This window comes from Bubalus bubalis, chromosome 17 (assembly GCF_019923935.1).
Source record: "Bubalus bubalis isolate 160015118507 breed Murrah chromosome 17, NDDB_SH_1, whole genome shotgun sequence".
NCBI lineage: Eukaryota > Metazoa > Chordata > Mammalia > Artiodactyla > Bovidae > Bubalus > Bubalus bubalis.
Genome location: NC_059173.1, coordinates 4,010,562 through 4,037,709, shown reverse-complemented (window position 1 = coordinate 4,037,709; position 27,148 = coordinate 4,010,562). Strand labels below are relative to the sequence as shown.

At 55.9% G+C, this 27,148-nt stretch overlaps 1 protein-coding gene across 4 annotated transcripts in view; it reads left to right on the top strand.

Annotated features, from left to right (window-relative positions):
* Positions 1 to 25,953, top strand: part of NF2 (NF2, moesin-ezrin-radixin like (MERLIN) tumor suppressor) — a 74,525-nt gene extending 48,572 nt beyond the window's left edge. Inside the window, exons 9-17 of one of the 4 annotated variants that reach the window (XM_044929979.1) lie at positions 3,281 to 3,355; positions 4,544 to 4,657; positions 7,493 to 7,615; positions 8,278 to 8,495; positions 9,040 to 9,145; positions 9,621 to 9,748; positions 11,800 to 11,965; positions 13,300 to 13,344; positions 23,272 to 25,953. In XM_044929979.1, the coding sequence (XP_044785914.1) occupies positions 3,281 to 3,355; positions 4,544 to 4,657; positions 7,493 to 7,615; positions 8,278 to 8,495; positions 9,040 to 9,145; positions 9,621 to 9,748; positions 11,800 to 11,965; positions 13,300 to 13,335 (966 nt within the window). In that variant the 3' untranslated portion in view covers positions 13,336 to 13,344; positions 23,272 to 25,953. The other 3 variants (XM_044929978.1, XM_006069855.3, XM_044929980.2) reach the window with 3 other exon arrangements.
* The last annotated feature ends 1,195 nt before the right edge of the window (positions 25,954 to 27,148 follow it).

Below are 27,148 nucleotides of genomic sequence, written 5' to 3'. Positions count from 1 at the left end.
ATATTATATACACTATACAAATAATATATACATACCAGCAATGATATAAACAAGGATATCAGACTAACTTGCTTATAAGAATTCAAGAATAAGGAACTTCAGATAACTTGGATGAACACCCTAAAGTAAAATTCAAGTATTACTGTATAGGATGGTCCTATATAGTAATAAGGAGTCCATGGGGTTGCAAAGAGTGAGTGACTGAGCTGACTGACACAGGATGGTGACTTTTCCCAAATGCTGTAATCCTGTGTTCATTCACTCATTCATGCATTCATGGTTAAGTTTTTTAAATCGTTTTATTTAATTAATTGATTTATTTGTGGCTGTGCTGGGTCTTCGTTGCAGTGTGTGGGCTCTCTCTAGCGGCAGTGCGAGGGCTTCTCATTGTGGTGGCTTCTCTTGTTGGGGAGCACAGGCTTTAGGGCGCTCAGGCCTCAGCAGGTGCGACTCCCAGGCTCTAGAGCACGGGCTCAATAGCGCTCAGGCTTAATTGCCCCAAGACATGAGGAATTTTAGTTCCTGGACCAGGGGTCAAATTCGTGTCCTCTGCCTTGGCAGGCAGATTCTTAACCACTGGGCCAGCAGGGAAGTCCCCCTCCCTGGTTAATTTTCAAGGAATTTTCGAGCATCTGCTTGGTGTCAGGCTTCGTGAGGGAAACAAAGATGGAGTGAATGCAATCTCAGCCCTCAAGGAAGTTCTAGTCAAGTGGTGACTCAGCTGCCATGACACATAACTGCAGCGCGAAGGGCCGGTGACAAAGAGGGTGGCGATCTGGCACGTCCCTGCCAGCCAGCAGCTTCGCCCCGGCTCTGATTCAGCCCTCACAGGAACACCGCCACGGGAGGAGGGGCTGTGTTCTGGCTGCTCCGCACCCCCTCGGAAAGCGGGGACCCAGAGGGAGCAGGGGAGCTGTGTCTGGCAGGGGGGACTCCAGCAGAAGCCACGTCCTCTGTGGTTCCCTAGGAGACACAGAGGACGAGCCCCGAGACTCAGGACATAGGGCCCAGGAATGCAGGCCCGGGCAGTGCCCCGTGACGGCTGGTACCCGCACAGCCAGGCCCAAGTGCGGAGGGAGTAAGAGATGGCTCACGTGGTCGCCTGCAGGGCCCCCACCTCCAAGCTGGTTTCCTGTTTTTGCCCTTCCCTCGTGTAGCAGCTCTGAGGAGAGGAACACCGGGCCCCCGGTTGCCAATATGTGGCTGAGCTCCCCTCGGCCACGCTTGACGAGACAGATTGAGCCTCTAACTCAAAACATTCAGGCTTTCAGATTTTTTGCACGTAGCCCAAGAGATGAGCCTTTAAGGTATTTCTTTTTTTTTAAGGCCCTGAAATGGAAAGTTCCACGTGACTCGAAGCAGCAGTAGGGTACGCGGGTAGTTTTTCATCTCTAATTTCATAAAAGTCTGTTTACGGCACATCCGCACACTTGGCGTGCTAAAAGGTCCCGAGATGCTCGTCCTTCACAGAAGCCAGGCAGCGAAGGCTCCCCTCGTACAGCCCGACACGAACTCTAATGTTTCCCTCCCGGGGCGGGGCGCCATCGCCTGCCATCACGTCAGGAACTCAGGCAGCGCGGGTGACGTGATGGGAAGGAGCCTGGGGCTCTCCCGCGTGCTGTGACGACACAAGTCCTGGTTTATCCCGGGTGAGCCGTGGATGCCGCGCGCGAGCCCCACAGTGGCACAGAGCCCGTGGCGTCCCCGCTCCTTGAGGCCTCCCACTGGCAGCCCTGGGGTTTGGCAGCCAGGCCAAAAATAAGCTCTCGAAATTCATAAATAGCAGCCTGCACAAAAGCAGCACTGCTTCTCAGCTCACCTGACCAAAAGCCACACAAAGGATCGTTCCTCTGTCCTCCGTGTGCTCCCCCCTTGTTGGACAGCATAGCGTGGGAAGGAAATATGTAAGAATCGAGCTTCCCCAATGCCTTTATCTGCTTGGCAAGTCTTTCGTGGGAGTGGGCTTTTCACGTCCGAAGTGCAGCCTTGGAATCTGGGCTCTGTCCGATCTCATCGGACCAGCTGGTGTTTTCTTTTTATGCGGCCCAGCCCCCAGTCTGGCCCTCGGGTCTCCTCCTGATTTCTCCCCCATCCCCATCCTTATTCATCTTCCTCTCCCCTTTCATTGTGAGGGATATGTCTTCCTTCTCTACTCCAGTCCATTCTTCATCGCTCATGACTGCGTTCCTTCTCTTAACAGCATCATCAAGCCATCCTTGTGTTGGGAAGTCTGGGGTGACTCCCTGACCGCTGTCACATCGAATCTAAGCCTTGCTGATTGTCTGTCCCCAGCCCACCTCACCACCCCCAGCTCCTGCCTTCCTCCCAGTTTAGGCCCCTGGTTTTCTCTTATATATATATACCTGTAACTTTATTTATTTATCTATTTGAGTGTGCTGGGTCGTCATCGCAGCACAGGCTTTTCTCTAGTTTCTGGGAGCAGGTGCTGCTCTCCAGTTGACGTGCGCAGGCTTCTCATTACAGCGGCATTTTTTTTCTTGTTGGGGAGCACAGGCTTTAGGGCACGCTGGCTTCAGTAGTCACGCCATGTGGGCTCAGTACTTATGGCTCCCAGGCTCTAGAACACAGGCTCAATGTTTGTGACGCGTGGGTTTAGTTGCTTCAAGGCATGTGCGATCTTCCCGGATCAGGGATTGAACCCGTGTCTCCTGCATTGGCAGGCAGATTCTCTACCACTGAGCCACCAGGGAAGCCCCTCCCATGGTTTTCTCTTAGTCATCAAAGAGCTAATGCTGTGTGTATCTCTCTCTCACATGCACATACAAACACACACATGCACACACATTCCCATACGGTGCTCATTTCCCCGTCTCTGCTTTATTTCTATTGCTCGCCCTGTCCAGAATGCTCCTCCCGCCTACCTTTTAGCTTCTCTGTCATGTTCTTTGTCTAAGACCAGCAGGTCCCTCCTACTCTGAGGATTTGAGATCTGTGCCACCCAGCAAGGTAGTGATGATTGATGTTACCTGTCGAGCTGTTGATGGTGGTTGGTTTAGTTCTGGCCAGGTTGAGAGCCTCCTTAAGTCTGCCTTAGACTGCGGGGTGGCCCATCCAGCATTGGCCTCAAGGTCGGGCCCACCTAAGGTTTAACTTCAGGTTTCCAAGCCCAAGATGGTGCTAAGAACCCAGCTTCCAGGATCCTGAACCTCCTGGGATGAGGATCTTTGCCAGGGGGTCGCCACCTTTGTGGAATTGCCCAGTTGGTGGTAGCGCTCTAGGCTGTCGGAAACTGAAGCTGTTTTCTGCTTTTTCCTTTCAGTTTACCATTAAGCCTTTGGATAAGAAAATCGATGTCTTCAAATTTAACTCCTCAAAGCTTCGTGTCAATAAGCTGGTAAGTTAAGATCCTGGTTTTTATTATGGACTGTAGTTTTTCTGTGAAACTGAAAGCCTTTTTTGAACCAGTATCAGAGCAACATGTTGTGAGGTGTAAAATGATAACCCGCTTGGTATGTGCTCTCCTGATCAGCCTTGAAAGACTTCTCTTTAGCTTCACCGAAGAGTCACACTTATGGGCTTCCCTGGTGGCTCAGTTGGTAAAGAATCTGCCTATAATGCAGGAGATTTGGATTCTATCCATGGGTCGGAAAGATCCCGTGGAGAAGGAAATGGCAACCCATCCAAGTATTCTTGCCTGGAAAATCCCATGGACAGAAGAGCCAGAGTTGAACTTGACTTAGCCAGTAAACCACCACAGCAAAGAGTCAAATCTACATTTTGTGATGAGGAACTTTTTTTTTTAAGTTATTTTTATTTAAGTACTTCATACATATGAAAGGATAAGTATAATGTATCTGTGAGGTGTAAAGAATGACAGGAATAAACAACTCCTTATCCACCACCCAGCTTTAAGAAATGCCACACTCCCGGACCTCCCTGGTGGCCCAGTGCTTGACTGAGGCTCTGTGCTCGCACTGCAGGAGACATGGGTTCAGTCTCTGGTTGGAGAAGTTCCGCCCACCATGCAGTCTGGCAGAACAAAAAGGAAAAAAGAAACAGCACACTCCCATCACTGTGGGAACCCCCTCCCACACTGGCACCCTGCCAGCCTCCTGCTTCCCAAGGGTGAACCGTGTTCTCAGCTCTGTGCGAAGCATCCCCCCCTGATATTCAAGAACTTTTATTTAAAGTAGGGCAAAACAAGGATACTAGCAAATTTTGTATGTTCTTAAAATGTATATATGTGCTGTCAGCTGTATTCCTCTGTTACTTGCCTTTTTTACCTTTTCTTTTTTTTTTTTTGAGATTTATCCATGTTGATGCTTAAAAATATGGTCCTGAGTGACTGAGCACACACACACTTCACTGCTGTATAGTATTCCATTGTGTATTATATGAAACATATATTTTTTTTTCCTCCACGCTCCTGTTAGTAGACAGTCAAGTGCTTTCTGCGTCTTGTGTCTGCCCACTGGTGTGCACGGGCAGTCGCTGCCCGGGAGTTCAGAGCACGTCTCCGTGTAGCTCTGCATGTAGCCCGTGTCCACGGGTGTTCACATGTCCCCTGCTTTCCTGGCCGCAGATTCTCCAGCTGTGTATTGGGAATCACGACCTGTTTATGAGGAGAAGGAAGGCCGATTCTTTGGAAGTCCAACAGATGAAAGCCCAGGCCAGGGAGGAGAAGGCCAGAAAGCAGGTGAGCAGGTGTTGCAGCTGCTGCTGGTGCCCCGTGGGGGCCTCTGCCTGGAGGTAAGGGGTGGCCGTCCTCTGATCATGAAAGTGCCTATGCTATGCTATGCTAAGTCACTTCAGTCGTGTCCGACTCTGTGTGACCCCATAGACGGCAGCCACCAGGCTCCCGTCCCTGGGATTCTCCAGGCAAGAACACTGGAGTGGGTTGCCATTTCCTTCTCCAATGCATGAAAGTGAAGAGTGAAAGTGAAGTCGCTCAGTTGTGTCCGACTCTTAGCGACTGCATGGACTGCAGCCCACCAGGCTCCTCCAGCCATGGGATTTTCCAGGCAAGAGTACTGGAGTGGGGTGCCATTGCCTTCTCCACTCTCATGCTATCCCTGTTGGATCTTTCTGGCCGATGAATAAATGATGGTGGGAGTCAGCTCTGGAAATGAGGAATAAACTGTAACAGGTATCTCAAAGACACGTCCCTGGTTATTTCTCCAGTGAAGTGAGTGAAGCGTGGTCAGCGCAGGTTTGGGCAGAGACAGCCAAGCCCACACGCATCCATCCATCCATCTTTCTTTCCATCCATCTACGCATCCATCCATCTCTGGTCCGTGCAGCTAAGCTTTCGTTCTTTCTGCCTGCCCGTCTCCTATGCCCAGCCTTGTTCTTTTCTAATTAGCTGATGATGGAATACAGGGCACACCCAGCAGCCCGCCGACAGAATGCTAATTAGACCCCGGCCGCACTTCCCCGGTGCAGGTCAGGCCGGGCAGCGCAGGGGCCGCACTGGGAGGCGCCGGGAGCCTCCGTTAGCATCCGTTATCATTAGCCCGGACCACCCGCATCATTGTTTTCCGCTCGTAGACCTTTCCAACTCACCGAAACCCACACGGCCTATGTGAGCCTCACTGCTGCAAATGTCAGTCGAGGTTGTGCGTGAACCAACAGACAGGAGCAGCAGCTGCAATCAGCTGCCCTCGGATGTGCAGGCTTAGAGGGTGATGATCAGTCTGTGTGCAGCTCTCTACTTCGGATCCTCCAAAGAGGCTGGCTCCCGGCCCCGGGATTTAGAATGAAATGCCCAGTTGGATCCATTGCGCTCCCGGCTCTCCATCTCTTGAGACGCTCTCTTGAGACGTCAGGCCACAGACGTACTCACTGGGATGCTTTGTGTGTGTGTGTGTGTGTGTGTGTGTGTGTGTGTGTGTGTGTGTGAGGTGGGGTGGGGGAGGGCAGTGGAATGGGTTTTGTTGGACAAGAAATGCTCATGGGTCAGCGCAGGGTCATAGAGGCAACTTCAAAAAGAGCCCTCTCTGCCCTCCTTATCAGCAGAGCAGAGCTTAGAAGCGAGAGATCTGAACAGGGCAAGGAAGCGTATAAGCCTCCACGCTGTGCAGAGAGTAACGTGAACACACCCCTGACCCACGCTGCTGGGAGGACGGCAGATGCATGTTCCTGACATTTGGCAGCCGCGGGTCAGGGGCTCCGTGGCCCAGCAGGACAGACGTTGACCTTGGTGCCACACGTGGGACTTAGTCTGAGACCCCGGTGAATGACTTAACCTGCCAGGTCTCCATTTTCTCATCTGTCAAGTGGAGCTGAGAATCTGTCTTCTGCGTCTCAGATCAAAGGATACGCTGTACCTGCGGGTCTTTGTGGCCAAAACCGCTTTGCAAATGGGGACATTCCTTATGATTGGGGTGGAGGTCTCAGGGAAGGTGCAGTGCTGAGAGCAGAAGGGATTGTAGGCATTTTTCAAGCAGATGATAATGGGGATCTAGTCATCCACCTAATGGAAATTCTAACATGGTAGAAATCGAGAACAAATTGGCCAAGTTTTTCATTGACCTGGAAGAGGAAAATTGGAGAAGAATTTACAGGATTTTATTGCTTGTCTTTGCATTATTCCTTTGATGCCCAATGCCTTTTTTTTTTTTTTTTTTTTTTTTTGCTTAGTATTTAGAAAAAGCATCAGTCTTAGAAATCTTGAGTTGAGGAGAAGGTTAAAGCAAGAAATAAGTTATTAGATGTGCTTTAATTATTTAAGAAAGAAAATAGTGCAGTGGTCACTTCTGGCTCCTGCTTTCTGAACTCAGCTAGGGCCCTAAGATCACAGAGAATAGCGCTTGTCCTCTACTTGTTCCGCTTATTAAGCTCAGCATGTGGCCCAGTTAATTCAGCGATCCAGAAGGCCAGTGGTGGTGGCTTAGCGCTGGTGCCGCAAGGAGCGGGGCCCCGTCCCCTCCCGGCTCCTTCCTGTCGCAGGCCTGGCTCGGGAGTTGCCTCCGCATGAGGCTGTGGGGTCTGTACCTCGGCTGCTGCCACCTCCCCTGTAAAGTACAGCGTTTGAACTGTTGATGCATCACACGGACGACTTCATCTCCGAGGGTCAGAGGCGAGAGTGAAGCCGTTGCCGATGAGACTAGGGGTATGGGAGGGGTCCGTGGGTGCAGGGGAGAAAGCAGTCTGTCTCTGCAGCTGCCCCTTGGGAGGAGGAGCCTGCATTGCATCCTTTGAGCTGCAGAGCAGGGCCACCAGGGTCTCCCTGCACAAGCGCTGCACTGGCCAAGTAGCTGCTTCCGCACCCACCATGCACGAACGCGCCTGTCCATCCCAGTGGAGGCTGGCTCAGCATTCCACTGTTTGTTCATTTACCGCTCGATGATTTTTCAAGGAGCACGGCTTGCCACTCGACAAGCTGGTTCAGAAGGATGGAGGGTGGTGGGCGAGGGGAGTCACGCTGGGTCCCTAAAGTGCAGGGAGGAAAAGGGTTCTCAGAGGGAGACCCTGGCACTGGCGTGCCGCAGGTTGCGGGCCCCCGTGACCAGTGGCCGCACCTCCCCCACAGATGGAGCGGCAGCGCCTCGCTCGGGAGAAGCAGATGCGAGAGGAGGCTGAACGCACGCGGGACGAGCTGGAGAGGCGGCTGCTGCAGATGAAGGAAGAGGCGACGATGGCCAACGAAGCCCTGGTGACGTCTGCGGGGCTGGGTCCCGGGAGGCCTCCCTCGGGCTCAGGGTTAGGCCCCAAAGACCATGGGGTAGCCACTTGCTGTGACGTTTTGGCTTAAAAAAAAAATTGCTTTCTTTCCACCTGTGTTTGCAGGAGCAGATTTAGGCTGAGTTCAGCCTCCCAAGGCAGGCAAACTTCACTCACCATAGGTCACCTTTCCCTGGGGGAGTCTCAGCCTCGGCCCCCCGCTCATCGGGCCAGTTGGTCCCCTGGTGGGGGCCGTCCTGTCCACTGAGGGCTGATTTGCCGTGTCCCTGACCTCTGCCCACTGGATTCCCCATTTGTGACAATCAAAGTCATTTCTAGACACTGTGACGTGTCCCATGAGGGGACAGTCGCCCCGCTTTCGAACCACTTATTTAAAGAGAGAGAAGGACAAAGTTAAGCTGGTTTTCTCCCTCATAAAGTGTGCCCTCAGCTCAAATGGGACCCTGTGGATGGACCCCCTGAAGGGCCTTCTCAGCAGTTGAAGGGTGTGGCTTGGGGACCAGCAGGGCCCCAGGGTGTCCAAGACACTGGTTCTTGCTGACCTGGGTGTCTGAGGCCTGAGCAGGGTGGGAGGACAGGAACGGGACCACCCCCCACACACACATTCCCGCTGACCCGCGCTCCTCTCTGCAGATGCGGTCGGAGGAGACGGCCGACCTGTTGGCCGAAAAGGCCCAGATCACGGAGGAGGAGGCGAAGCTCCTGGCCCAGAAGGCGGCAGAGGCTGAACAGGAGATGCAGCGCATCAAGGCCACAGCCATCCGGACGGAGGAGGAGAAGCGCCTGATGGAGCAGAAGGTGCTGGAGGCTGAGGTGCTGGCGCTGAAGATGGCTGAGGAGTCAGAGAGGAGGTGAGCGGGTCCCCCCACCACCGGTCCATCTCCCGGGCCGGCCAGAGGCCTCTTCCCGCACAGCCAGAGGGGCTGGAGCCGGGCGAGTGCAGGGATGCAGTTCTCTGGTTCCACGGACCGCAGCCCGGCCATGCCTTTGCACTGAGCCCCTGTGCCTCGGATGGTCGTGTTTGCAGGAAAACTGCCGAGCTTATCCACAGGCTGCTTTTAGCTGAGGAGACATGAGACTTTTCTTACATTTACACAATACGCTTCTTCTCCCTTTTTTTTTGAGAGGCATGTGGGGAGACAGCAGTATTCACCATGCCCTACACGGGGGAGCGGGGCTGGACAGGCCACCCCAGCTCATGGCCAGGTCCAAGGATGGGACTGTGGTCTGTGTTTTGCAAAGACAATTCGAGGCTCTGGGTTGTCCTTGTCCCTCAGCCATCAGATGAACACTGGCTCGTTCCTAGTCTGAACTTCCTAGAGGGGTTCCGCTTTCGTGTACCTCCAGCTCCTCCTGTGTCTTCTGTGGAGCTGACGGCCCCTCCTCTCCTTGCAGGGCCAAGGAGGCCGATCAGCTGAAGCAGGACCTGCAGGAAGCCCGCGAGGCAGAGCGAAGAGCCAAGCAGAAGCTGCTGGAAATCACCACCAAGCCCACATACCCGGTGAGCCTGGGCTGCCAGCCACCCTGCTTCTAGCCTCATAGATTCCCTGCCCTCCCAGCCCTCAGGTTCCCTTGCGGGGCCCTCAGGGCGACTGTTAAGCAAATGCATGGCAGAGTGAGCAGTGCAGAACATTCTAGGGCCTCGAAAGTGAGATGGGGTGTAGGGAGGCAACATAGTTTAAGCAGAGGAACAGAGCAGGAAGTACAAAAGAGTGGTCCAAAAGACTAACAAACAATACTGTTTACAGCCTTGTAGGGCAGGTGGTGGGAGAGGTCTTTTGGGGCCGTATTTCAGGTGACCATCTGATCTGGGAGGAGAAAGTCATCCAATCTCGTTGCCTCGCCTCCATCCACTTTAGGGGTGGGTGTGCTGGGCCCAGGGCCTCTGTGGCCTCTGGAGGGTCAATGGGTGACACGGCAGTGCCCTCTGTTCTTGGGGAACCAACCCTTCTGATGATCAGGTTTCTCCTTCGCAGCCCATGAACCCACTCCCAGCACCGCTGCCTCCCGACATGGCAAGCTTCAGCCTCACTGGCGACAGCCTGTCTTTCGACTTCAAGGATACCGACATGAAGCGGCTTTCCATGGAGATAGAGAAAGAGAAGTACGGAGTCCCTGGCCTTCCTGGGGCCCCACGTGGGCAGCCTGTCCCTAACCCCATGAAAGTTTACTCTGTCCTTGCCCACCGGACACTCGAGTACTCTTGCCTGTCTCTCCCGGCTGCTCCCCTCTTTGTGGGCTTCCCTGGTGGCTCAGGCGGTAAAGAATCCACCTGCAGTGCAGGAGACCTGGGTTCCATCCCTGGATCGGGAAGACCCCCTGGAGAAGGGCACCCACTCTAATATTCTGGCCTGAAGAATCCCGTGGATAGAGGAGCCTGACGGGCTACAGTCCACAGGGTCACAAAGAGGCGGACACGACTGAGTGACTAACGCTTTCACAGTTGTCCACCGGAGAGGAGCTTCCTGATTGGAAATGAAGGGCAATAGACGAGCATTCCATCTTCCAGGATAAAAATGACACCTGACGGGTGACCCGGAGTTTACAGTGGCTTCAGAGCTTACCCACAGTCTAGGACTGGTTGTTAGGGATCTCCCAGCCAGTCAGACCCTGTTCAGGTGGTGGTCGTGCTCTGACCTGGTGGTGGAACATGTTTCCTAGTGTGTTCTCTGGCGGCCGAGCTCAGCCCGCCCTGAGCTGACCTCCTCGTTTACTTTATGGTTGGGGGCCATGGCCCTGAGATGGAAGGGAGCCTCCCCCCTACAAAGGACATCTAACCGGGGTCCCCTGCTCTGAGCCGTAGGTGAATCAGCCAGCCGCCACCCCAGCCAGGGGACTGTCACGGCAGCTACCTGGCATGGGGCGCCTGGTGACACAGTTCTTTAGCGTTCATTTCATTACCACCAACTGACTTCAGAGGCAGGCCTAGTGTTCCTGTTATCAACAGGAGCCCAGACTTGGAGCGCCTAGGAAGTCACCCAGCACCGCACTGTGGATGAGGGACAAATCGGGGGTTCAGCCCCTCGCCCTCCTGACTCTGTAGGGCAGGTGCCTTCACCTAGCTCGGTGTCCTCAGGTAACCGGCTTGGTGCCCAGCATGGGCAGCCCCGGGTCGGGCAGTGTGTCCTGGGGACAGAGGGCCCCAGCGTCTCTGACTGTGGCGCCCGTGGTGTGAGTTCCCCCCTCCTTCCCCACATCCTAGGCGTGTTCAGCGTCGATCCTGGTCATGATCGGGATGAGCTGAGTCCTGTGCATTCCCTGCTCTTTTACAGTTTATGTTTCCTTACTCAGTCCCCGTGAGGATCTGGGCAGAGTCCATAACCAGCCCTGGGAATCCCTGCAGAATGTCCCCTTGGGTCTGGGAGGGCCCAGTCTGCCTGGCTGCGCCCAAGCAGTCAGACACCCCGAGCAGCGTGTCTGCTTGCAGATGGTGGCGAGCGTCTTTTCTCTTCCCGGTGTTGGCTGTGTGAGCATCTGTTGTCGTTAGGAGATGATGGCCCAGAGCAAGTAGGGATGGGGCCATGGCCTGTCCGAGAGGTCCACCAGAATGGAGTCACTTCTCCAAGAAGGGCGTGGCTTCCCTGGTGGCTCAGACGGTAAAGCGTCTGCCTGCAATGCAGGAGACCCAGGTTGGATCCCTGGGTCTGGGAGATCCCCTGGAGAAGGAAAAGGCAACCCACTCCAGTGTTCTTGCCTGGAAAATCCCATGGACAGAGGAACCTGGTAGGTAATACAGTCCATGGGGTCACAAAGAGTCGGACGTGACTGTGCAACTTCCGTTTTGAGACGAGGACATTGTTCTGAGTTCTGGGAGGCTAGCTTCTCGTGTTGTTTCTTGGACAGAAATTAGAAGCTCTCTGTTAGCCGTTACTACTGGTAGGATAGCTTACTGAGGCTCTCCTCTGCTCCCTTCTGCTTAATCCTGACCTCGGCTCTGTGATCGTCATCCCTACTTCATGGACAAGAAACAGATGCAGAGCAGTTAAGGGACCAGCCCAAGATCCCCTGGCCCGTGAACGGCCAAGCAGAGACCTGAACCCCCCTAACTCAGGCTCCGGGTCCCCGGGCCGAGCCGCTCGTGGGTCTGTGGCCTCTGAGCCACAGTGGGTCTCGCCCTCTGCCAGCCCCTCGACACGCTTGTCCTCTCGCCGGCAGAGTGGAGTACATGGAGAAGAGCAAGCACCTGCAGGAGCAGCTCAACGAGCTCAAGACCGAGATCGAGGCCCTGAGACTCAAAGAGCGGGAAACAGCCTTGGACATGCTGCACAATGAGAACTCCGACCGGGGTGGCGGCGGCAGCAAGCACAACACCATCAAAAAGGTACCGGCTCGCCCATCTTCTGCGCTCAGGACGGCCGCTCGCCAAGTGTGGGGTCGGCATATGCTCCCTCCGCAGCCGAGTCGTCACACTGGTGTCGTTTTTTTTTTTAACATGTACTTAGTTGAGGGAATTTTTTTTTTGACTCACGCCGGGAAGGGAAGTTACTCTGCCGATGACTGGGAACCCACTGGCTTGATGGAAGGGGAGCTTGTGTTAAGAGCTCTGATGAAATGAATCATGGTTCCAGGACAGGTTTTGATCCATCATTTAGCAGTAAAGCAGTTCTGTCTTTCAAGCCGAGGGGAGTTCTGCCCAGGGAGCTGCCTTACTTAATGAGAAAGCAAAATGAAAGGGAGGCTGTCGAGACTGGCCTCTCCCTCGGCTTTTTGTGTGTCTAAGCAGCGTAGGACTGTAAAATTCCGTTCTTGATTCAAAACCAAATTCTGAATGTTAAGCTTTCGTCCAGACTTGAAAAGAAATGTCTGGAAGAACCTTAATGTTTTAAAAGATGAGACTTCCCATTTATGTTGCTAACGAGTTTCATGTCTTTTTCTCCATGGATGTTTTGAGCTTTCAGCCCTTGGGAGGAAGTTAAATCCCATACTGTCAGCCCAAGAGTATACTTGTCTTCCGCTGGGCAGGGCAGAAAGGTCCTCTCCCACCAGGTGATGTCAGCTCCTGACACTTTCCCCTAGAACCAGGAACACCTGTCACACAGGGGTCAGTACGACAAGGCTCTTCAGTGAGCTTAGATGGTGATAGATGTGTTTAATTTTGTACCCTTTACCCGAGTCTTTAAAATTAGTCTCCCAGGTGGAGGACTGTTTTCAGTGGTTAAGCTGTATCTGAAAACCCTAAGAGATGTGTGTACCTGCCATCACTGAGGGGGACAGTCGGGAGTCCTGAATCCTTCCTCCTGACTCCAGTTAGCATTGGCACCAAGTAGAGAATCCCTTTTAATAGCGTGAGCTGGAAGAAGAGACCTCACCACCATCCACGTTCCTCTTTCCCCCAGCTTCTGTAACTTAACGGGTTTCCCTCCTGGACCCACGTCTGAAACTCTGAGCAGAGAGGGGAGCTAGAGCGAGGCCTCAGCCTGTGGGCAGAGAGGGGGAAGGACCAGCTGGCCAGGGAGCCAGCCCCACAGCCCCCGGGGTGCTGAAAGCTGTAGAGATCCCCGATTCCAAGCCATAAAAAGCAAAACAAGTAAAGTCGCCAGTCACAGTTTCAGACCCGGTCTGAAAGCATTTTGCAAATGGCACAATGACGCGTGACATTGTTGATATCACAGGGTGTGTTTTCTGTTTTTCTTCGTTTTTATCTTGCTGGTTTAGCCTCAAGCCCAAGGCAGAAGACCTATCTGCATTTGAGCCCTCACAGTAGGTTATGCCCAGGTACTCTGTATGTGGTGATGGGACCGCCCTCTGTGGTACTAACCCCTGCATGAGCTTGCCTGTCTGTGTCCCCGGGGCCGCGCCCAGCCCTCCCGGGGGGGCAGGCGGCACCTGGGGCCTGGCCGCAGCATGCTTGAGTCTGAGAGCAGGCGTCCCCCCTGCGGGGCCAGGCCGACCTCCAGGGCATGTCCCGGGGTTGTCGGACCAGCCGTCCTTCCTTCACGTGTGTCGTTGTTGGGCTGGGGAAGGTCATGGCTTCTTGTCCGGTCAGGTGTGTCTCAAGTCCTTCGTCTTGGTGGCCCTCCCTCCGATAAATAACCCTAGCATGGGAACGGGGTCTGTTTGGGTGTCTTTTTAACTCGAGGTCATGACCTTTTGCGTGGTGACAGCCTCTGAAGACCCGTCCGCGGTCACACCTGGCAGCTCCTGGTCGTGGGACCGGGATGGGGCGGGGAGAGCTGCCCGTGCTGCTTTGCCTTCCTCTAGAGCCGGCCCCCAACCCCCACTTTCTGTCCACATCTATTCTCTTTTCAAGTAAAGCAAAGCGCTAGCACAGGGGTCTCAGCCGCGGTCAGGCTCCGCGGACCGTCTGTCCACCAGCGAGTGTGCTGACGGCCGCCTCGGCGGGAACTCCCGTCGGGACAGCGCAGTCCTGGCTGACGGGCGGTCAGCGCTCGCCAAGTGAATTAATTGAATGATTGCTGCTTTCCTTCTGCGACAGTTCATTATTCTCCCCACAGGCCTAGGCAGTGGAGAGAATTTATTACACACAATAATAAAATGACACTCTCCCCCTGCTCCTCGCCCAAGCCCCAGCAGCACCCATGCCAGTGAGCCCGCCGACACCCGCGGTCACGTGTGGACATGTTCTTTGCTATCCTCACCATGGTTTCTGCTCCCAGAATAAAACAAGCCCATTGGAAGCTTTGTATCCAAAAGTGCGATCTGGCACAGGATGGATCCTATTTGTGGTTGCCATCCAAGCGGGAGAGGTTAGCTATTAAAGTCCCAGATGGGTCTCATTATAAGATGGATTCGGTCTGTCAGTGGTTTCAGGAACCCCTGGCGTGAACCACAATTTGTGTGTGACACTTTTATTTAGCGGGCTCCTGTTTCTCGAGCTTTCACGCCACGTGCTGGCATTGAACACCCTGTCACCAAGCGGTGCATGCTCTGTGCTGGGCAGGAGTGAGAACCATGAAATGAGTGGGCCAGGCGGCACAGCACCCAGGGTGGGCCCACTGAGGCTTCCTGGGCCCCGTGGCGAGCACAGGGGCCCACAGAAAGCCCATTTTGTGTTTCAGTCTGTGCTGGCAGATATTCTCTGTGACCGTACTCTTCTACGTTGGGATGATTTCATCTCTCTTCTTTCTGTGATGATTCAGAACGTTTCAATTCTTCAGGGGCCCGGTTCTGACCGTCAGTCCTTACTGAGCTGTGATTACAGACAAATGAGGTTTGATTTGTAGTCAAACGTCTGCTGCTCCTAGGACATGCACAGATGACTTCTTTTTTTTTTTTTTAATGTCTTGATGTGAACTTGTTTTCAAAGTAGGCTGGCTGCAAGCTCCAGTTAACTCAGAATTCAGATTAATCGAGGGTTAATAAAATGGAGTTGGCTCTCAACACAGCTGGACTTAATCTCAGCATCACAGATCAAGCAGTGGTAGCTTTTGCTACATATGAAGTTGGAGGGGAGGCACATTCTGGACTTTGGTGGTTCCAGCAGCCAGTAACCAAGCCTGCCGGCCAGCCACCTGCTATGCCGGGGTGGCTCTGGCCTTGTGCCTGGTCTGGGCCAGAGTGAGCCTAGATGACGAGAAATACCACCGCAGGCTCTGAGATGTGGGCACCCAGACTGTCAAGGGCACAGCTCCATCTAGAAAGTCCAGGGTGAGAAATGCAGATCGGTGGTGAACCGAAGAGTTTCCATTGTCCTGAAGCTCGTCATTAATCTTGGTTCAAACCAGCCTGCATTGATTTTGTTTTGTTTCATTTTTCGTGTCTTCTGATCACAGATTCCTTCGAGGAAAGACTGGTTCCCTTCCCTCTGGCCGTCCGGGTGTATTCCTTCCCCTTTGCTCTCCGGCGTCCCCCTCGAGGCCTGTGTCTGACCCGCCTCAGCAGGACCCTCGGGGGCTGGTGACACTTAGGCTAAATTCCAAGGGTTTACCCGGGGCAGGGTTCCCACGCTCCTGTGGCGGTGCCGAGCAGTCCAGTCTGCCTCACAGGGGCCAGCTGCTGTGCCACTTCCTTCCTCTGTAATTCTTACCTTCTGCTAAGGGTCAGTGTCCTCACCTATAAAAGGGGAATAAAACAGTTCATGCCCCTCAGGATTTTTATGAGGATTCAGTGAGTTCCCTGTGGGTTTCCCAAGTGGTGCAGTGGTAAAGAATCCGCCTGCTGATGCAGGAGACGCACGCACACAGGAGACATGGGTTCGATCCCTGAGTCAGGAAGATCCCCTGGAGAAGGACATGGCAACCCACTCCAGTATTCTTGCCTGGGAAATCCCATGGACAGAGGAGCCTGGCGGGCTACAGTCCACAGAGTCGCAAAGAGTCGGATACGACTGAGCGCAGCATGGCAAGCAGTTCCGTATAAAAGCTTAGCGAGGGCTTGAACTTGTATAAAGAAACAAACCTGCTTGGGAGCCTGGCCTGGGAAGTGCCACACTTGCGTGCACAGCTCAAGACACGCGTATCCAGTGGTGTTTTACCTTCCACGTGTTTGGAGGTAAAAGCTTTTAAAAAGCCAGAATGAACCACACCAATGGTGCTATGTGATCTGGATTCACAAGGGTGTATTTTTCTGCTCCCACGGATCTTCGCTGCACATTTCCATCTTCTCCCGATCGATAATCAGCACAACTGGTTTGACATTTGCATCCGAGTCTGAGCGGCACTAGCGATCAAAGGCTGCCCTTGGGAACGTAGACCCATGGCAGTCTCGGGGTGGCGGAGGGGAGGTGGGGAGGAGAGCGACAGCGGCACGCGTTCCTGGCCTCTGGGTCTTCTGAACGAGGGCGTGGGGTCCGGCAGTGAGGCTGCGGGAGGGGGAAACGGTGTCCCAGGCTCGAGCTTCTCGCCTTCAGAGCCACCGTGCCGATGAGCTGCGCAGTGGCCGCGTGGGATTTAGCTGCACAGCGACTGTGGAGGTGACACTGTGGTCGCGCCCTTCACCCCTGCCCTTCTCAAAGGGCGGCGTCATTCTGGGCTGGTCTGAGCGCCAGCAAGCTTGTCCTCGTGTCTCATACCCGTGCTCTCTGAAGAAGCACAGGATCTCAAAGGCAGTCGACAGATGAGAAATCCTGGAGGTCAGAGAGCTTAGAAAGCTTACTTCCTTCGTAAGTGGTGTGAACCACCGAGGCCCTGCTGTGGTTTCTGCTGGTGGGGAGGCATCAGTGAGGAGCCTCAGCATGTCTCTGAAGCCCAGCTGCCGCTCTCAGATCAGGAAGACATAAAAGACCAATGACATCTTCAATTTGCGGGGACTCCCTCTGGAGCTGCAGGGCTGGAAGTCAAGTACAGCACTTACAACACCAGGGACGTGAGCAACCCCAGGGCGAGGGTGGACTCGCGTGAGAGGCGTCCCTCCTGGTTAAAGCCACCGGCCCGGCCTCCCTCCTGAGTGACCTCCATCTGCATTGCCCGCCGGGACCTGGGACCCTTCACAGGCTGTGCTGCTGGTGTGGTTGACATGCTCAGTGCCCCCAGACCCAGCTCAGGGACCCACTTGGCTCAGCCTCTTTGCCAAAAGACTGCGATCCAGCCCCTCCCTTGGGTGGGTGGGCTTTACCTGGGTGAGCCCATTCCCTATGGGAGGTGTCGAGGAGCCTACAAAGCCTGCCTTGCCCTCCAAGGATATCTTGCCCCCGTTTGGAAGTGCCCGAGGGCACCAGCGGGATTTATTTGATGTTTGAGTCAAACATCTCATCTGGTCCCTCCGCACGGACCATACGTGTCCATGCTGCTTCCCTGCAGCACCTGATCCATCACCGCAACCACAGGAGGGACGAATCCGGCTGTAAACTCATTCTGCGGGCGCAAGGTTCTGTTCTGACGATCCCTGCCGTGATTTCCCTTCTGATGTTGGCGATTTGAAAAGACATGGGTCTGTCTGCACCGTTTCCCCCATGTGCCCGTGCTGAGCGCTCTGTGCCCATCCGTCAGCCTCCCTGTGGCCAGCGAGGTGAAGCGGGCCGATTAGTCCATTTTCCAGGTGGAGGAGCCGAGCATCACCCGGGCAGCCGGAGAGGCCGGCAGACGCCGGTTTCCAGGTGCCGTTCAGCCTAAAGGATGCATAAACCAAAGGCACCCTCCGGGTTTTCCCAGGCAGATTTCTCCCAGAAGCAGATAAAGTAGCTGATGCCAAAGTGGATTTGTTCATGACGGTGGACTCGGCCCCTCGGCCCACCTCCGTTTCGGGATAAGCATGTAGACAAGCTCTCTGCCCCTGTACACATCACCAGATGACATTCGGGTGCAAGTTGTCAGCTAGCAAGATGACAGAATTGCTTAATCCGGCCAGTTCCCATTCGCCGTCTCCCTCCGCTGGCCCTGCCCCTTCAGCTTCTCTTCCGGAAAGGGAATGTTGATCACACCCCAAACCAGAGATTATGTAGGAATTCGCTGCTGCTTCTGAATTTGGCATTCACCTTCCTGCTCCCAGTGGTGGAGAAGCTGCTTGTCCTTTTGTATCTGTGCTGCCCCTGCCACCCCCGCTCCCCCCCCAGCTCCTCTGTTCTCAATATGTAGTGGCGGAGAGAAAGTGTAACATGATTTTAGGGCTTGCATTTCGATTCCCCTGCATTTTTATGGGAAGAGCAGGGTCTCGACCCCTGGAGTTCTTAGGGTAGTGTCTGAAACAGGTTCAGCCTTGTGGGTCTCCTTGTCTAAAATGAATAAGACTCCCCCACTACCCACCCCCACCGCCTTTCTCTCTTACCCCCCAGGGATGAGTGGATTGAGGCGAGGCCCCCAGAGACTAGTTGGAGGACTCCTGGCTCTCTGATTAGTTTTGTTCTCCCAGCTTAATTGTAGAGCTTCTTCTTGCTGTCTCGTCACTGATCGCCGAAGTGGCTCTGTGTCCTGCCCACCCCCACCCCAACGCCACCCCCTTTTCTTTAGAAGCCAGATTATCACAGTGTGGCCTTGTGAATCAATTTTCTCTATGCGCTGATGAAAGTGTAATTCATCCTTAATCAGGCAGCCTTGCCGCTTCAGGCCCGTGCCGGAATACATCTAGTTCTTCTCCCTTCACTTTGGGAAGCAGTGCCCCCCCCCCCCCCCCCCCACCCCACCAAAAGGACTTTTAGAGGAGAGCCGGGGAGGAGGGAGCTGGCAGCCACCAGGGTGGGGGGCTGGGTTCCTCCAGCAGGGGGCACTCCTGGGAATGAATGAGGCTGGAGGAGCCTGGGAGCTGGAAGCCTTCCCTGCAGGGCGGGAGGGCCCCTCGCTGAGCCTGGTGCTTGTCTCGAGGCCTCCGGGCTTGCTATCTCTAGACCCCCAGGGGCCCTCTCTCAGGAGTGGGCAGCAGCAGGGGGCTGCCTGAAGTCCTCATCCAGTAAGCTGGAGGCCCCTGAGTCTGTCTTTTCTACGCGTGCCTGAGTCCGGGAAAGGCGGCTAGCTACCAGGTCCTTCCCAGGGCCGGGGGAGCCAGCCTCCCATCTTTTTAAGGGCACAGATGCGGCTCCCGAATCTGAACTCGTTTATTAGCTGGTTGGAGGTATCTGTTCGGTCACACTGCACACAGCTTGGGTGGTGTGAAGAGGTCTCGGCCCTGCCAGGTGACCCCACCCAGGTGACCCCACCCCCACCCCGTCCTGCCCTTGCCCAGCCTGGTGGCAGTCACAGACAACGGGCAGTGCCATGGGGAGGTGGGTGGGAGCGGGAGGCGACTCTGCCGGGCTTGTGTGTGTCAGGGCTGGGCAGGAAGAAGGGGCCAGGCCACAGGTGGACCAGATGCCTGTCCCCCCCAACACACACACACACACACACACACACACACACACACACACACACACCCCCCGAAGATGAAAACCACGCTGTCCAGCTCTGCAGCTGGCAGAGAAAAGGAAGTTTGTCTGCTCGGAATGGAGCTTGGATTAGTGACAGACTTGAACAGCCGGTTCAGTCGAGAAAGAGAGAACTTAATTCCTTCTGTATTATTCACATGGCTGATCTGAATCAGGTATTAGGAGACAGCTGGAAGAGAGGCACGGTCAGCCCTGAGCCTGGTGAGGAGACGTTCATGGTCTTCTGTCATCCTCGGGGCGCCGGCGAGCGGACCTGCTAAGGCTGCGCGTCCTCAGAAGGCTTCAGAGAAGGTGGAGCGGACCCCGTGGGTCCTGGATGAGGTAGCCTGTGTGCGCGAGGCCCCACTTCTCCATCCATGTCCCCAGGCCTTTCTGCTCCTCCATCTACTGAAATGGGGGGTCCTCCCCCAGCCCCAAGCAGTCCTTCTGGGGGTGATGACACGTGTTGCTGGATCACCAAGGGGCTGCAGGGTGGGGGGTGGGCTCACGGGACAAGCTTCGGCTCTCCCGTGCGACACGGCAGGACGCAGGCCTCGGTCGGATCATCGCCCCTGTGGTCCCTTGCCTGCTAGGCGGAGAGCCAGGAAGGTGGATGGAACACTGAGTGGCTTGTACACCTTGGAGGGTGAGATGGTGGCCGGGATCCCGGCCTCTGTGAGCCCATCTTCCAGAGTCTATGGAGACGACCACAGGGGCAGTTCACGCTACGAAGGGCCAGCTCTGTGCTGTTTCTGCCAGGGCTTCCCCTCCTTGGTTAGGAACACATCCTGCCTGAGGCTGCACGGTCAGTGTGACAGTCAGGGAGCTTTCTAGAAAGAGCTGGCGGTCAGGGATCCCACAGGTGAGGGGCATGATCTCAAGCCCAGGGGCCGGGAGCATGGCTGGCAGACCCCGAGGGCGCATCTGCCAGCCCCTGGGCTCGAGTCCCCACGTGAAGGAAAGAAGCCCAGGCTTCTCCCTGCAGACCCGCCCCCCGCCCGCCTCCCCAGCTTGCTCTCCAGCACGACCACGATCACAGAGTGATGCCTGAGATGAAGGATGCTGTTGAGTTGGAGCAGGCGGGGGCCGCCGTGGCCACTGGGAGGGTTCCAGCGGTGCCAGTCAGTTCGTGTGGGATTTTCCTCTGATGATGGGCTTCCTGTGGAAATTGGAACTGCCATGGCTTCCCTGGTGGCTCAGATGGTAAAGAATCTTCCCTGCAATGTGGGAGAGCCAGGTTCCATCCCTGGTTGGGGAAGATCCTGGAGAAGGAAATGGCAAACCACTCCAGTGTTCTTGCCTGGGAAATCCCGTGGACAGAGGAGCCTGGCGGGCTACAGTCCATGGGGTCACAAAGAGCTACTGAAGGACTCACACAGGATTTACATTTACATGAACTGTGCAGAAAGAGTGAGCGATGGGGGCAGGTCTGCCTGTGGGCCAGGCCTGGAATCCCAGGGCCCTTGGTGTCAGCAGCCACGTCGGCCACCTCAGTCTGGTGGCCCCACCCGTCCGTCCAGCAGCCCGGAGACCACAGTACTGTCTTCTTGCCAAGGCCGTGCGTCTGGGGTGCCTCCCTGCTTCCGCATGGCCAGGGCATTGGGTCTGTCCCCGCACCTCTCCTTGGACTGGGGCTCAACTGCTGCTCTTGCGAGATAAGAGGTCAGTGTGGGCTGGGGTCCAGGGATGCGTGCTGCCCACCCGAAGAGGGCTTCGCCTCCTGACAAGCTCACGCTGGAGTGGGTAGCTGGAATCTGGTGCTGGCACCTCGAGGGGACAGCCGGCACACAGCTCACGTAGACAACCCAGGAATTCTTGGCTCCACCATCGTACAAACGGGCAGCAGGCTCTCGGAGGCCTGCACAGGCCGGGCTCCCCTCCTCGGGGGCCTCTGCTTGCCCCACCTCAGTGGTCGTGAGCCTTCCCCTTTGCCTGCATCCCTTCTAACCTGTGCTGTGCCCTGCTTCCTGATCCCTGGAAGGCCAGGAGCCACCGCTGCGGGAGGAGGGACGTGATCTCTTAGTATCACCAGCCGTAGCGTGTCATCGGGCATTTCTGATCACCCTGTGAGGAAGGGACCGTCAGGACCACCCCGCGGCTCAGCAGCCATGTGGGCTTTGGGTCAGGCGGTCTGGCTGTGCTTATGAGTGAGTGGGTCTGTGGAAAGAAGGGCTGTGGCAAATGTGTCTCCTGCGGGTCCCCTGTCCCCGGAGGAGCTGACCTGAGGTCCCCCGGGCATGTTGGAGGAACCAGAGTGGTACACGGGCTTCCACCCCTTTCGGTTCATTCTCTCCCAGGATGATTTTTGTCCCAGCGGCTCTCTGGCTCTCTCTTCCGCATCCTGGTTCCCATTATCACCGAGCTTGTCCTTCCCGGTCCTTCTCCTCTGTTATGTTTAGGGAGAAGCCCATCCTTCTAGAGGGAGTTCCGTCTCAGCAAAGAAATGAAAGCTCTCTGCATTCCCGTTAGAGCTGGGCTTTCCAAAGGGCTTCAGAAATTGGTTCCACTGAAGGAAACAGCTCAGATGCCTCCCTGCATTTAGCTTGTTAGTCGGGAACTTCAAGGCCAAAAGATTTGGCAGGATTTAAAGAGCCGGCTCTCAAGCTGTCTCATTTCGAGTGCACTGATGCTGTGCATCTTTGATGGTGAAGTGGTTGGGTTGGAGCCTTCCTCCCCCGCCCTTCACAGAGCCAAGCTCTTTGGATTCAGAGGCTGCCAGAGGTCTCTGAATGAGGGAATGGGCCAGGCCATCTAGCCTGCCCCTGTGGTTGAACTCCAGAAAAAAGGGGTTCAGAGAGGTCAAGCGTGTCTCTTGAGGCTACACAGTGAGCTGGTGATGGAGAATTAGCACCTGGGCCTCTCCAGCCTGGTGGGGAACTCTCGAATTTCCCCTGCATCTCACCATTCGTTGCAGTTACCACCTGCATTTTGCTCACTCGACAAGCGGAGCTCCCACTGTATGCACAGCACTAAGCTAAGAGGCTTGAGGGTATGAAGGTGGACGGACTGGACTGTGCGTGCTCTGTGTCCCCATCCCCGGAAACTCTCCTTAGCAAAGTCCCAGAGCTGGACGTGGCGCGCAGTCTCACCGGTGTGGTTGCTTTCAGGAGCAGAGCTGGGCGCTGGGAGGATGCCCACGCCAGATGCTTCTGCTTGGGGAGCTCCTGGCAAGGGGCCTGCTGGGTTGGGGAATTGAGGTTTGGCAGCCCCGAGAGGTCGCAAACCCTAGTTCGGGCCTTATCTGCCAGCCAAGAGCTCCTCCCCCGGCCCTCCCCTTCCCTTCCACCTCGTCCCCGAGCTCCTGCCTCTTAGGAAAGGCCTCAGGCCCAGAGCACCCCACCACCACCACGTGCTGCCCCCTCCCTGCCTGAACCAGCCCCACCTAGAAAGCCTGAGCCCTCCATCCCAGTTTGTGGATGGAAACGCCCTCTCAGCTGCCAGGTCACGGGCAAGTCGGCTGTGGGGTCCCCTGGGGAACTAGGAGCAGAAGAGACGAGCTTGTCCTCACATGACGCAGGCCTGCCCTGCCCGAGGCCCATCACCTTGCCCTAGCGGCATGCCCAGGGCCTGAGGACTGAGACGTCGGTGCTGCCGAGCTGACCCTCACGCCCTGGTGTGGACAGCACGCCCTGTAGACGGGGATGGAGGAGTCTCTTCAAATGCCCCGGGCTCTTCTGCCCGCCAGCCATCCCTCCCTCCTGGCGTGTCCTCACTGGCCACCTCCCAATCCGAGTCCTTGGACGACTCTGGAAACTTGCTTGGGGCTGACCACCGGCTTCCGTCTTCCCTTTCATTCCAAACCCACTTCGAGCTTAGTCCCCGAGGCAGGAGGGTGTCCTGTCGTGAAAGGGCAAGAAGCCAGCCCCGCCTTCACCATCTTCTCTGCTTCCTTGCAGCTCACCCTGCAGAGCGCCAAGTCCCGAGTGGCCTTCTTTGAAGAGCTCTAGCAGGTGACCCGGCCACCCCAGGATCGGCTGCTGCTGCCCACCTGCCCCGGCACCGACAGGATGGGCCCTACACCGCGGGAGCCGTCCGAAGGCAGGCCGAGCGGAGAGCCCAGGCCTTTCATGTGCAATTGCCTTGAACTATGACCCCGCAGAGGGTTCTCTCGTGGGGTTCTAGTTCTCCTGACCTGAGTCTTTAGGTCTTTTTTAAGAAGTATTTGTCTCTCCTTGTCTGATGTGGGATCCTATACTTCCTTCATCCAAAGCACCCTGGAGTGTGTGTCTTACTGTCCCCCCCTCCCCGGCCCCAGCTGACCGCCCCGGTCCCCCGGCTGGGAAGTGGCTGCGGGGAGGGGAGTACACAAACCCCCTGGAGACCCGGAGGCTGGTGCCATCCCCCACCCCTGCCCCCAGGGTTCCAGAACGTTCATCTCCTTCCCTGGTGAGGAGCTAGCGTGGGGAGAAGGTGGCCCAGAGTGGCCCGCCTGCTCCACGTCATCGGAGAGCTCGGCCATGATGAGCTGGGAGGAGATGGGCGCCCGGCCCAGGTACCCCCAGCGGGCAGCGCTCTGGCTGCCCGTGGTGGGGAGTGGAAACGCAGCTGCGCCCGGGGAAAACCCGGCCCAAGCTGTGGTGAAGGACTGGCTGCTGGCAAAGGGCCTGGGAGGCCAGCCAAGCCTGCACCTGGAACTTGCACCCTATGAAGCTCTCACTGCCTCTCTTCTGCCCACTCAGACCCAGGTCTGAGAGGCAGGCGTAGGCGGGGTGGGCCTCTCCAGCTGGAGGCTCTCCTGCAGATGGCAGGGATGTGAGGGGGATCCCCATCGCTGTGGTCAGCCCAGCCACGACCAGGGTCTCCGCAGGGCTCTTGAGGCCCCACAGGGATGTCTCACTGGCCGCGGCCCGTCTTGTCGATCTGAACCATCCTTCCTCCTGGCCACGTGCCGGCACAGCCCCCCACCCTTGATGGTGCCAGGGCCTCCTTTCCTGCTGCCCTTGTCTCCCTAGAGCCTTCACTTTACATTCTCCCTGGGCCGTGGGGGGAGGGGTGCAGGTGACCCCTGGGCCGGGTGGGGGCAGGGAGGCATAGTCAGTGCTTGGCGCTTGCTGGCACGTGGCCCCCCCCCACCGTGCGCCCACCCAGGGCCCACACTCACTCCTCGGTCTGGGGCCACTCTCCCGCCCTTCCTCCATGGCCTGCTGGACCCCCCAGCCTGTTTACATCCTTCCCACGGGGCTCTTGCGCAGAGCGGCAGGAGGGAAGTCTCATCCAGTGAGAAGACGCTTCCCACGTGAAGACCTGTGAGGGCCTGGAGATTTCCTGGGGGCAGAGGTGGTCTCTGGCCATCCTAAGTGGTTTTGAGAGACTGAGACGCTCACAGAGATCCTGCCAGATTCCACGGTCAAGCTGCCCCAGCGGTTGTCCTGGGCTGGCCGCCACTGCCTTGGGCCACCCTGCCCGCAGGCAGCCAGCCCCTCGGGACGTGCAGGGTGGGACTCTGAACACTAGGCACGAATGGCTGTTGCTGGGAGGTTCCCCTCCATCTCCCCTGTCCCTCCAAGGCCTCTTACCCTGAGACAAGGTTCCTGGTGGGGGTCCTCTAGCGTCTGCCTGGCTGTCTACTCAGGCTCACCACCCACCCCTGACCTGTAGATTTAGTCTGTAACAGTGGCTGTGGGCCCAGAGCATGGTGGTCATTTATAAAAACGTTGTGGGGTTTTTATTATTATTATTATTATTTAACTGCTGCTTGTGTGTCTGAAGTCTGTGGCCACAGGGGAGCGGGCTGGCATCTGAGCCGTGTAGGGGAGCTGCCTCGGTGTGGGAGTGGGAACATCTCAGTTTTCCTCGGGGACGAGAGTGGGTGGGTACCTCCCGGAGATGGACAGGCGGAGAGGACGGGGCCCTCCTAAGGGTCTTGAGCCCGAGTGGAAGAAGGACTTGGAAAGAGCAGCTCCGTTCTCAGGTCGCATGCCCACAGCGGAGGCGACTGTGATGTGTCAGTGGGCGAGCTGAGGGCTTGTCCAGTTAAGGAAGCCCCTGACCTCCACCAAGAGCAGGGCCCTGCCTGGGATCGTCGGGTTAGAAGCGCCCCTGATGGTCACTGGGCGGAAGCACCGGGCTAGTGACCCTCAGCGGGGCTGCACCCGCGGCTCTTGGTGGGAGCATGCAGACCACCTCGCTGACGTGCTCGCCGCCCCTGCTGGGCCCCGGGGCCTCTGCCGTGTGCGGTCCCTGCTGGACAGCCCCCGCGGCCTCACATAACGCTTCCTGAGCGACTGCCTTCTGAGTCTTGGGGACAGGCTTCTCTCTCTCCCTCTCTTTTTTGAATCCAAACAGCACGTCCTGAGGCTGACAACCGGCCACAGCGACCGAGCGTCCCCCGCTGACAGGGCTGAGACCCGGCGGCCCCTGGAGGGGGCGGCCTTGGTGGGGAGACAGCCGCTGCCCCAGGGCCAGGCCGGCCCCTCTGGGCTTCCAGGGAAACTCCCTCGGTTTTCAAAGACATCAAACCACCCTCCCCCATCCCATGGGGCCTCCTGTCAGAGCCGGACCAGGGAAGGCTATTTTCTATTCTGGTGGACTGTTGTAATTTAAATGTTTGTTTTAATAAAAATTCTAAACTGTAAAAAGTTGGTCTTGGGCCTCCTCAGTTTGCTTGTCGCTCCAGCTCCCGCAGTGGTGGGCGCTGGGGGCCCCAGGAGGAAACAGGCCTCTGCCCCCACTGATGTCGAGGACCTCAGCCCTATCCCTATGTCGGAGGGGAAAGGACCCCCCTTTTCCGGGCTGATGGCAGCACCCCTGACTGCACCTTCATCTGGGCACCCTGCCTCGTGCTTCCCATGAAGCAGGCTGTGTACGGGGTCTCCATCGCCCAGTGACCTTCCCACACCCCTTGCCTGCCCTCAGTTCCAGACCTGGAAACCAGGGTGCCATACTGGACGGTCACTCCAGGCACTTCTGCTTCCGGGGTCCCCGTTTCTGGCTCTGGAAGCGGAGTGGTGGGCAGCATGTGGAGCCGCCGGGAGCCCAGGTGCTGCCTATGGGACAGAGGTGGCCCCGTGTGGTCACAGGGCCGCGTGCCATTCACCCTTGGGGTTGAGAACTACCCTTCTGAGCTTAGGGGGTTTTGTTTAAAGTCACTCAATCATGTTTTTGGACTCTCTGCAACCCCGTGGACTATACAGTCTGTGGAATCCTCCAGGCCAGATTACTGGAGTCGGTAGCTGTTCCCTTCTCCAGGGAATCTTCCCAACCCAGGGACTGAACCCAGGTCTCCCGCATTGTAGGCAGATTCTTTACCATCTGAGCCACCAGGGAAGCCCAAGGATACTGGAGTGGGTAGCATATCCCTTCTCCAGAGGATCTTCCCGATGCAGGTATTGAACCAGGATCTGCTGCATTGCAGGTGAACTTTTTACCAGCTGAGCTACCAAGGAAGCCATACATATATATATATATATAACCAGCTTTATATATATATATTGGAAAGATATATATGAAGTTGGAAAGCTAGAGAATTATGAAGTTTTTAAACACTTCACTATTTTGTTCATTTTAAATGTATAGAGTTAGTAACCAATTCAACTATTTTTGTTCAATAAATAATAAGAAATTGCTGTGTTTTTTTTTAATTGATGTATAATTGATTTACAACGTTGTTTTAGTTTCAGGTGTGCAGAAACTGCCACATTTCATTTGCAGTGATTGGAAATAGTCTGATTTCCTACCTAGTCCCAAGCTAGAGAAAGAACCTTGTGAATACCGGTCAGACAATATTTTTACCATTTTTTTTTTTAAGCCAATCCCTGACCCCAAAAAGATAAC